The 12,047-nt window shown below is 37.2% G+C and overlaps 1 protein-coding gene across 1 annotated transcript; it reads left to right on the top strand.

Annotated features, from left to right (window-relative positions):
- Nucleotides 1-241: 241 nt before the first annotated feature.
- Nucleotides 242-12,037, top strand: paxbp1 (PAX3 and PAX7 binding protein 1). The gene is made up of 18 exons (XM_058790431.1): nucleotides 242-663; nucleotides 1,112-1,240; nucleotides 1,555-1,737; nucleotides 2,019-2,237; nucleotides 2,447-2,551; nucleotides 3,152-3,374; nucleotides 3,807-3,996; nucleotides 5,588-5,711; nucleotides 6,526-6,628; nucleotides 7,348-7,463; nucleotides 7,554-7,753; nucleotides 7,847-7,997; nucleotides 8,092-8,213; nucleotides 9,039-9,115; nucleotides 9,259-9,325; nucleotides 9,434-9,580; nucleotides 9,713-9,867; nucleotides 11,285-12,037. Exons 1-18 carry the CDS (start codon nucleotides 384-386, stop codon nucleotides 11,400-11,402), a joined length of 2,709 nt encoding a protein of 902 aa, XP_058646414.1. The 5' UTR covers nucleotides 242-383; the 3' UTR covers nucleotides 11,403-12,037.
- The last annotated feature ends 10 nt before the right edge of the window (nucleotides 12,038-12,047 follow it).

Below are 12,047 nucleotides of genomic sequence, written 5' to 3'. Positions count from 1 at the left end.
TGTATTTGGCCTTGGTTTACCTACGCACATATCTATTACCTACAGGTGTGTGAGGTTAATTGTTAATTAATTAACATTTTGTTTGCCTTTTACTTAACCATTGGGCTTTTTACACAAATTCATTAACCATTTGTTAATGAAATGAATGCTATTGAAAAGACTACCAACACTCTGAAAACAAGTTGAAAATCGTTCGAGCACCTCTCATGCAGATGGCAGCAGCGAGTTCCCGATGCCGCTCAGCAAATCTAAACATCCACAGAGGTACATAAACGTTTCCGCCAAAGGCAAAATGGTGGACTTGTTATCATCATTGGCGCCCCGCAAAAATCTAAAAATCTGTCTGTACATACTATCCTAGAGGCTTTGCACACTATATCACCATGTTTAAGAAAGCCAAGAGGTGCAATTTCAGACGGAGGAATGACTCTGAAGACGAAGAGAAAGAGGAGGACCAACAGTCCGGCGGGCCCGGGGCTGAAGACTCGGCGAGCCCGAGTGAGTCCACCACCATCACCGGCCCCGCTCCTGCAGCAAACACGCTGAACAATCACGGAAACGGATTTCAGCCCGGTGCTGTCAAGTTCAACAAAGAGAAGAAGAGAAAGAATGAGAATCGAGAGGAACCGAAAGCGAGTCTGCTGAGCTTCCACGATGATGAAGGTGCATATTAACTGCCATGGAACTGCTTAACGAATACACGCATCAAAACTTAACGTTTCACAAATTATTCGAGTTTTGCCGTGTAGTTAACAGTTCGTGTCATTAAAGTGACAGTCACTAACCGAAAAACACGAGCTACTTGGCATATTATATTTGCTAGTAATACTGACCAATTAGGACTCTGCATTAGTGCATATGTGAATATAACAAATGATTGGCTGAAGACCAATATGGTAGTATTACAATGATTAAGTAAGAATCGGGATTTCAATGGTACGGAAATATGGAATAATTTGGAGAATTTCAAAACCGTTTTAATAAAAAAGAAAAGGTCATGTTAATTAATTGATCACAAAGTATGAGGACCCTGAAAAATACTTTGCAATGTAAATCCTAGTGAGTTGCATGGATAATTTCATGTATTTCACTATATATCTGTCACTATTAGATGAGACTGAAGTGTTCCGTGTGAAGAAATCCAACCACAGCAAGAAGATTGTCAAGCAGCTGAAGAAAGAATATAAAGAGGATTTGGAAAAGACCGGCAGTGTCATACCGGATCAAAACACACGCATTGGTACAAGACTTTATTTATTTATTTTTTTTATCATGTTGTCATGCATGTTTATAGATCAGAGTCAGGGGACTGCTTTTTATTTTGAGGAAAACATCCAATTACATTTTTTAAATTTAAAATAAAATGCATATGTGCACCCTCATCAGAAAGAAGCATTAATGACTTTTTCTTCTTTACTTATTTTTCTTCCATTGTAGTTTAGACCCTAAAAGTATTACAAACCCTCAGAAATCTTTACCTCTAGACCATCTAGCTAGTTAAAGGTTACAAAGCAAGTTTGTATTATTTATCGCTCACCAGTTTATTCATTCCAGGTGGACCTGCTCAGAATCTGTCAATTAAAGAGGAGCCCTTGGAGGGCAGCAGAGCCAGCAGTGAACAGGGAGAAGAAGAAATGGAGGTGGAGAGCAATGAGGAACAGGAGGAGGATGGCGAGCAAAGGCCTGCAGGTGGAGCATTTAGCCAAACTCTGTCGGCTCTCAGCTCGCTCAAACCAGGTGAGAGCGCCCATCAATCTAGACCTGTAGAGCAAGTCACAAGACAAATCAGCATGATTAGGCTGTTTTTGCTTATTTTAATTGCTTCAAGAACAGTCATGCAGGGCTGGGAACCTGCTTATGGTTAAACATTGAATGTTGTTAAACACTGCATTTGATCAAATCCACGTTTTTAAATGGCAAATGCTTTTAGTCCATTTAGGCTCTCTCTGTTTAAACTAATTCACGTGAAAATAAGTCATTGTGTTTACACCAACATTAACTGTCGTGCATTTCAACAGGCGAGATCCCTGATGCGGCCTTCATTCATGCTGCTCGTAAACGTAGGCAGATGGCTCGAGAGCTCGGGGGTGAGGCTCCGCTGGTCGAGAATGAGGCTACAAACAAGCGCCTCACTCATGAAGATGAGAACGGTGGCAGTGACGACGAAGATGAGAAGAGAATCGTCTTCAGTGGAGTCAAGATGAAGAGTCAGAGGCAGAAAATAGCAGAGGAGATCGGTCAGTGAATGGAGCTCTTATTTATGTAGAATTATAGGAATCCCCATTCACCAGATCTCCAAACGGACTGTCATTGTTATAAATGTCATGTCACGTTGAATATGTCACACAAAAAAGACTGAATTACTATGACTTTTGAGGGAAGTCACATACTGGAAAAGATGTGCAGTGAACCAAGATCTGACCTTTGTGTGTGTGTTGTGGTTCAGGTATTGAATGCAGTGATGATGAAGCTCTAGATGATGGGCAGGATGAGGAAGTGAGTCGCTGGGAGCAGGAGCAGATCAGGAAGGGCATTAGCATCCCACAGGTGAGTTGGCACACTAACAATATTTCTCACATTTATATTACAATATTCCAACAAATTTGACACTTATTTTAAAAAAATAAACTATGGCATGTAGCTTTCAAGTAAAGAAATTACGATCAGTGAATATTTTTAGCAAATTCTGTCAGTATTGAATAATTAATCAGTAACACAATAGACAGTCTCCTCTTCTCTCTCTCTCTCTCTCTCTCTCTCTCTCTAAACGGTGTATACATATTAGGGGTCAGTAAGATTTTTTTGTTTTAAATATACTTTTATTCTGCAAGGATGCATTAAATTTATCAAAAGTAACAGTAAAGACATTTTTTACGAAAGTTTCCTATTTAAAATAACACTGTACCAAATTAACATTAGAATGTGACGCATTCAGCTTTGACTTTGCTTGAATAAATTACATTTTGAAATCTATTGAAATAGAAAACACTTAAAAGAGTTTATAGTTTGTGTTTTCAATGAAATAAATGCAGTCTTCAAAAAAATGAAAAACAATTCTGACCCCAAACTTTTGAACGGCAGTGTAAGTAACACACAGAGTATGTTGACAATCTGATCCTTTAAATGGCATGTACTTTCTTTGATATTTTAGGTCCAAACCCCCAATCCGAGGATCCAACTATGTATTACCAAGGCAGTTATGATGCACAGCCATATGGAGCATCCTACGCCATGCCCTTTAGCTACGCTGCCACAGTTGGAGCAGACAACAGCAAGCCTTTGAAAGCAGATCCCTCAGTTCCCAGTTATCCCGTTCCCTCTTGTGACCTGACCCCTATAACCACAGATCTGGTAAAGAAACGACTCAAAGACAGGTACGGTCTGAACTGCCTGCTCATCGGCGGTCATTGTAACCCCTCAAATTGCAAGTTCAGATCTGTCCAGTTGGATTTTCCTTGGATTTTGAATTTACAAACACTTGTTTGTTTTTCCCAGATAAATTTGATGCACATCCCATAAATGTTCACGATTCTCATATTGCACTTTGGACTTCCAGCATAGTGCCAAGGCACATTGATCTTGGTTAATTCTGGCTAGCGTGTGCAATATTTCAGCTCCATGTTAGGCTGAAGTGTAATGTTTCATCGTAAAGGTGGCGTAATTTGCAGATGCTAAAATCTGCAATCGTTTTACAGACTACATTGCGTATTTTTGACAAAACCGTCTTCATCAGGACATGTGCGGCCATAGTGACGTCCCCATACGTCACTAATAATAAATCTCTCTTTGACTCCCCTGTGTGCCAGGCTGAGCTTCATGCACAATGGGCACGATTCCAATGCCCGGCGCTTTGAGCAGATCCAGGAGGAGCTGGAGGCCTCCAAAAAGACCATCCAGCTCCTGGAGGGCTCCTCACAGGAGGCCGCAGACAAATATAGATTCTTGCAAGAAATGCGAGGGTATGTTGGAGACTTGCTTGAGTGTTTCAGTGAAAAGGTAAGAATGAATGCATTTGTTTTTAATGTTGCTGCTGTTTTTTTTCACTGACTTGCTTTTTTGTTTGTTTTATTTATTTTTTTCCCAATCTTGGTACTATGTTTCTTTGTGATCGATTTTGAAGTTTATTGAATGTTGCCTGTCATCATCGTGTAGTTAATTAGACCTTAAAAATATTTTAAATTAAAATGACCTTACTTCATATACTCATAGTTCATGTTTTAGACGATCATTTACAAAACTATGCATTTTCAGCAGTCCACCAGGTCATGTTTTTATCAGCTCATAGATTGTGGTGTAATCTTCCATTTTTTCCCACAGCAAGATGCATCAAGAGATGGTTTTTCAGTGATTCCCTAATTTTTTTTTTTTCAGCTATAAAAAGGCACTATATACACAATTCATGGTGTCTTTGATGGGGCATGGAGAACAGATCATCAAAAGTGTTATTAGTTGGGAAATTGTCACTTTATTTGGAAAGTCATAGTTCATATTTCCTTTTTGTGTGAGACTTCCAATTTGTTAGATGCTAGGTAGCTAACTAACTAGTTGGCAGTGTCATTGGACTGTTTTTAAAAATACTGAAAGTAATAAATGGTCAAAAAGGTACATCTTTATCAAAAAAGACTATACTGCACTTACTGTAAAGCTTACTGCCTTTTAAAGTCATTAATTCTGTCATTAATTACTCGCCCTCATGTCGCTCCAAACCCGTAAGACCTTCGTTCATGTTCGGAACACACATTAAGATATTTTTTATGAAATTAGACAATAACGTAACTATCATGTTCAAGGCCCAGAAAGGTAGTAAGGATATTATTAAAATAGTCCATGTGACATTCATGGTTCAACCTGAGGACTGACATGGAAGAAAAGAATTTGTTGAAAAAAGTTTTTTTGTGCACAAAGTATTCTCGTAGCTTCATAAAATTACGGTTGAAGCACTGATGTCACATGGACTATTTTAACAAAGTCCTTACTATCTTTCTGGGTCTTGAATGTGTCAGTTGCATTGCTGTCTATTCAGAGAATGAAGGTCTTTTGGGTTTGGAACGACATGAGGGTGAGTAATTAATGACAATTTTCCTTATAAGGTTAACCCTTTAAGCTATCAATTAAATCTGCGATGATAGCTTAATGATTGCATTAGCTTAAGGTTAGCTTGTCCAAATATCTACATTTAATTTTTGGTACATGTCTCAGAGAACTGTAGAATCAGGTTACAGAAGTAAAAAATCCCATTGATTTTCTCCATAGTGGAATATTTGTACTATTACATGAAATAATAAAAAAGCATGTTTGTCAAAAATAACCAACAATGGCTAACTGGAAGTCTTTCACAGAAGTTTCAAACTACACTCAATTTTTGGGGCTCATAAGGTAAATAACATGAAGATTAACATAGGGGGAAGCCAATTTTGTTTCAGCTCTAATGGGCTTTATGTCCAGAGCTCATTAATTATGGCTTAATTTGGTCTGGTTTTGCTGCTTACTTTCTCCAATGCCACAGCAGAACACACTGATCCCCTCGTCTCGGTCTCCAGCCCCTTGTCTTTGGTTCAGCTGTCACAAAAATCATCATATCTTTCAGGTGCCTGTTATTCTGGAGCTAGAGGTCGCCATGCACCAGTTACTTCGGCAGCGGGCGTCCCGTCTCGTCCAGAGAAGACAGGATGATATTAAAGATGAATCGTCGGAGTTTTCCAGCCTTTCAAGTCAGTCCATCTTGAAGGTTTTTATTTTTTATTTGAATGGCCTTATTGTTTTTTTTTCTTCACGTTTTTGCTATACAGTTATTAATTGCACATCAGAATAATACACAAAGAGACTGTCCTGTCTGTGTGTGATTTGAGACAAGTGAAAGTGTATTTGGCTTTTGGATGGTGAAAGCTCACTGGCTTCTTATTGGTCAGTGATTTCACTGAAACATTGCTAAGATGCTGAGCAGGTGAGTGTTTTGGAGGAGAGTTTTTATCTCACCCCAGGAAAATTGAACAGGTAGATCAAAATCAGCTTTTAGTTGGAAATTAATTCTGATGAGGGAGAAAACTTGACTTGTTAAAGTTCAACCAAAAATTAAACTTTTGTCACTCTTGTGTTATTCCAAACCTGTATGATTTTCTTACTTCTGTTGAACACAAAAGACAATATTTTGAAGAATGTTGGTAACCATACAGTTGCTGGTAGCTATTGACTTCCATTCTTTTCCATACTATGGAAGTCAATGGCTACCAGTAAATGGCGAAAATGTTGTCTTTTGTGTTCAGCGGAATAAAGTCATACAGTTCTTTATCTTGAGGTAAATGATGACAAAATGTTAATTTTTTTTGGGTGAAAAAATCCCTTCAAGCACTGTGCATCGAGTTCAAATTGTAACTAAATTTTTATTGAAATTTGTGGGTTAATGCATGAACATCTGTGATATATTAATGAGTAGGTAATAATGAGTATCTGATCTGTCATTATAAGCTGTAACAGGGCTTGTGAGCTCAGCTTTACTGTGAGTTAATACTGGTTTTTCTGTTTCAGGTAAGGCTGTTATGGCCCCTAACTTGGATTCATTCGGTAGAGATCGCACAGCCTATCAGGAGCTGGCCAAGCAGAGGAGGATAGCTGAAAGAGAAGCCAGACGGTATACTTTCACATACATTCATACATACGTACACACACACCTATACATATACATATCTTTGGTGTAAATATATTTATGGTATAAATTAGTAATCTCTTGTCATTATGCATATTAGTTTTGTACTGTAACTTGTAATGGTCAAATGTTTGGAAAAGAGCAGCAAGGTGGTACGCTTTCAGCTTTTTGAATGTATATCAATACAGTACATTACCACTTTTAATAATTACTACTTTTGGTATACAGTAATGCATATACGGAACATTGTTTACAAGCAGAGGAATGCACACACATGCATTGTGGTACTCTTGTGAACACGCATCAAAGAAAAGTTTTCTTGCACAAATATTCTCGTAGCTTCATAACATTCATAACACAATGACAGAATTTTCATATTTGGATGAACTATCCCTTTAAAGGGGTGGTTGACTTTTAATTAATTTTTTTTACGCTTGATTGTGTTTATGGGGTCTAACGTGTTAATGCTTTTTTTAAAAAAAAAAAAAAAAAAAAAACCTCATTATATTTCACAGAATTTTCATATATTCCATAATTTTCCTACACACTAACTAACATTAAAAAAGTGAAATCGCAATCACCCACTCCTTTAAATAGACTCCAAATTAGATTTGAATCAGAAAATCAATACCCAGATCTACTCTACTCGAGTTTCTGTGATGTATTTCAGTTCTAATGAATTCAGTTTCAACATTTCCTAACAGAACTCGTCGCAGACAAGCTCGAGAGCAGAACGGCAAGAGAGCCGAGCATAAGGAGGGGCTGTCCAGTGATGATGAAGAGACGTCGACTGACATCACCAGCTTCAACTTGGAGAGAGGTGACCAACTTAACTTAAATATGGGAACGACTTTAGCTGATCAATTCTTACTCTCTTTCTCAATTAACAATTTATCTTTTTGATTTCCAGATCGCATTTTAACAGAGTCAAAGAAGGTTTTTGAGGATGTTATGGAGGATTTCCACTCGCTGGACAACATAAAGGCTCACTTTGAGACCTGGAGAAAGCTATATTTTACTTGCTATAGAGACGCCTACATCGGACTTTGTCTGCCCAAACTCTTCAACCCCCTTATTCGACTACAGCTCATCTCATGGTCTCCGCTGGAGGTACAGAAAACACGTTTTTTTCCCACATTTTTATGATCTGCTTTGCATTGCCTGAACATTTTTGTCTTAAAGTGCCAAAATTATGCCTTGCAGGTGGTGTGTCCTAACTTTGAGTACATGCTGTGGTTTGAGTCTTTGCTCTTCTATGGCTGTGGGGAGCAGAGCGCCCTAAAGAAAGAGGAAGACATAGATAACAGCCTGCTTCCTGCTATTGTGGAAAGAGTGCTGCTTCCTAAACTAGCAGGTTAGTCTATCCCATCATTATGGCTCAATTATTTCTTTTAAACCCAAATCGCACCTTTAAAACTTGATTTTTGCCCTTCCTGTTGCCCCATCAGTACTGACGGATCAGGTGTGGGATCCGCTCTCCAGCAGTCAGACATTCAGACTGGTGACTTTCATGCAAAGGCTGATTAAAGACTATCCCACTGTGATGCTTGGCGACAACCGCAACACACAAGTGAGTGAACAGATGAGATTGGAACGCAATGAAGCCACAGGCTCTTATTTTTGTGTTTGATCTTCATTTAGCCCTATCAATCCAAATGTGTATTTATATTTGATGCTCAAATTCTAAGGCCTCTAAAGTATTAACATGATACTTTGCTGGAAAACCTGTTGTGTACACTGTTCTACATGATTGATTCATACATTTTAGCATGTAACAGGCCTTTTAGTCCCCCCCCCCCCAAACTTATTATTTTTATCAAACAAACTAAACTTTTATATTAAAAGAGTAGTCAACATTTGAAGTGGATCAAAAAAGTTAATCAACATTGTCCTAAGACAAGAACGGGTATTGTTTTGGTTTTAGGACAACTTTGATGAAAGGTTTTGATCCACTTCATATGTTGACTACTGTATTTCAAGATGAATATTTAATATTTAAGGTTATTGCGACTTATCTCATAATTCTGACTTTTTTTCTTCTCAGAATTGCGTGATATAAACTCTCAATTGCGAGTTATAAAGTCAGAATTACTATTTATAAAGTCACAATTGCAATTCTGACTTTATAACTCCCAATTGCGAGTTTATATCTCAATTCTGAGAGAAAAAGTTTCTCGCAATTGCGCGTTAAAGTCGAGTTTTTGAGGGGGGGGGGAAGACTGCTCTCAGAATTGCGAGTTTATCACGCAATTATAAGAAAAAGTCAGAATTGTGAGATGAAAAGTCGCAATTTCCTTTTAAATGTTTTATTCAGTGGCGGAAACAGGCTTTCATAGATTCTCATAGCGATAAGTGAAAATGTAATGTCTTAAGACAAGAATTTGTCTGTTTTCAGGAGCTTCTGAGGACCGTAGTCATACGAATTCGACGAACTCTTGATGATGACATTTTCCTGCCTCTGTTTCCAAAAAAGTAAGTGTAAAAGCTGAATCACTCCTGTTGTGTCACTGTTTGTATATGCTGTTCTTTGTAAACATCATTTAGTTTCCTAATGTGATTAAATGTTTTGTAAACCAGTTTGTGAGATCTATAATTTTAGTTTTCTCCCCTGACAGTGTAATGGAAAACAAGAACTCTGGTCCTTACCTCTTTTCTCAGAGACAGTTTTGGTCTTGTGTAAAGGTATGGCTAGTCATGCTTATGTATTCTCAAGACTTTCTGCTGTCGTTTGAATCGGCTAATCTTATTTTAACATTAAATATTTTAACTAAATCTCTTTCTTGTGTTCAGTTACTTGGGAATATCTTATTATGGGATGGGATCCTGTCTCCGTCTGTGCTGAAGGAGCTCGCTGTGGACAGCACACTAAACCGTTACATTCTTTCAGCCCTGCAGACTACAGATGTTAGCGAGGAACATGTGGAGAAATGCCGCAGGGTATGACTTGTCTACACATTTTTATGTGACAAATCAGTTGTGTAGTTGGGAATTAATATTCATGTGAACGTGGTGTTTATATATGAAGTCCTTCAACTCAAAGCACTTCATTGCTCTCACTGCTGCCCTCAGGTGGTGGAGTGTTTTCCTGTGCAGTGGTTCAGCAGTCTTAAAGGACAGCAGACTCTTCCTCAGCTGGAGAACTTCTGCAGATATTTGAAACACCTGGCCAGCAGTCTTTACCGCAGCTGCGTGGCTGGATCAGACATGGAGAAGAGAAACGTGAGGTAAAGATGGAAATAACAAATATTGTTGTAATTTGAGAAATTAATTTTACATTGCACTTTCACCAATAAGCACAAATCAATAGAACTCCATACACTTTTTTTTTTTTTTTTTTTTTTTTAACCTCATCTAGTGTACTAATTTATTATAGGCTATTTATTATATAATTAAATATCAAAGATTTAGATATGCTCTCTCTCTTTCTACATTATGAAAACCAGCAAAAACAATCAATTTTAACAGTGAAATTCCTAATAGTAATTCCAATTAGTGATGCACCGAAATGAAAATTTTTGGCAGAAGCCAAACGCTGGATACCGAACGCGGTTTTTCAAATTTTTCCCCCATGTATTTTGCCAATTTTCCTCACGCATGGACTTTGAACCCTGGTGCCGTGAGCTCGTGCAGCGCTGTCAGAATACATGCAATCCGTGCGTGTATAAGAAAACATAACATTCTGCAGTTTATTTGCTAATTACGGCCATTTTGTGATTTTTAATCATCATACAGTAACAGCAACAACCATCCTTCCTCTATTCATTGACATGATGCAGATGCAGCACTAAGCAGTCTCAATGAAATGAGTTTTCAATGAAAATAAAGAGATACATTGGTACTTTTTTTTTTAATTATTTTTTAATATACATTTTAGTCTCATCTTTTATCGTCAACGATGTTGCACATTGATATAGTCAGTTATCGTTTATTGACCATATTGTCGTCTCGTCATCGTCATGGGAAGAAAGCTTGTCAGCTAACACTTTCGTCATATTTTCGTTAACGAAATTAACACTAGTATGTGTATGCTCAAAATGCATTAATGTTAAATATTTCATTTTAAAAGAATGATTTACTATTTGAATTGGTGCTATCAGACGATTAATCGCATCTAAAATAAGTTAGTATGTGTACTGTGTATATTTATGTATATATAAACACACATACAGTATATATTTTGAAGATATTTACGTGTACAATACATTTATATTCTTTTATATTATAAATATTTAATATATAAACATATTTTTCTTAAATATATACATGCACGTGTTTGTATTTATATATACATAATAAAATATACACAGTATGCATACATTATGGAAACAAACTTTTGGATGTGATTAATCATTTGACAGCACTAATTTGAATATATTTTCAAATGAAATTTATTCCTATGAGTTTTCAGCATCATGATCCTTGAGAAATCATTCTAATATGCTGTTTTGCTGCTTAAGAAACATTTAAACTGACCTTAAACTTTAATCTTGGTACATGTTCACATGCTTTTTGGTTTCTTTGTAAAATTAAAACGTAGCATTTATATGTATGTAATATACTTGAATGCATTATATTAATGGCTCTGCAATGTAAGCATCAGCCCTTTATTTCTTAATTAATGCAATTATTGTTTCTCTATAGGGAACACATAAAGGAGGTGGTTAGGCTTCTGGGACGGCTCAATGCTTTAGACCACGTGATCGCAGTTGCCTCAGAACACGGAATTAAAGATATAAAGACTCTCCTGGAGAACAAATGAAAGGCAAAGCAATGGGATGCGTTTTTGGATGAACCACACCATGTAAATACTGTGAATATTGTACATTTATTTGTGCAGCTGAAGGGTTTCCTTTGGGGACATGTTGGTGGAATCTAGTGATGTTTCTCCTTCAGTAGAGTTGAAATCCAATGAAAGTGGCGTTTGAAGTGCACTCTGCTGTGTTAAGACTTTTGTAATCCCTTTCCTTAGGAGAGGTCACTTCTTTTTACTTCTGTTTTTTTAAATGGATGGATTCTCTTAATGCATCTTTTAAACTGTCCATCACTCTGCAGTATCATTACCTACACTTTGCAGCTCACACATGGGTTCTGTGCTCTTTCCCTTCCACAAAGACTGCACTAAAGTTGATCTCTGAAAGCAGGTTACATACTGCATATTGTAGTCGTTCAAAAAATATTTATGCACATCCATGGGTCGAATGATCCAGCATCTATGCTCATCTTAAAAACTAAATTTGAATCGCTCATGTGCCAACCTCATCCCTAATCAAATGAACATGACATGCTGGCAAACAAAACCACGTGCTACAGTAACGAATGTACTTATTTTTTTGTTGTTGTTTTCCTGGAACTTGAAATGTTTTATTTGCATAAATAAAGTGTTGTAAATATTCAGGATAAATTC

The sequence above is a fragment of the Onychostoma macrolepis genome, chromosome 10 (genome assembly GCF_012432095.1).
Source record: "Onychostoma macrolepis isolate SWU-2019 chromosome 10, ASM1243209v1, whole genome shotgun sequence".
Lineage (NCBI taxonomy): Eukaryota > Metazoa > Chordata > Actinopteri > Cypriniformes > Cyprinidae > Onychostoma > Onychostoma macrolepis.
This window is presented reverse-complemented; position numbering and strand designations above follow the sequence as displayed.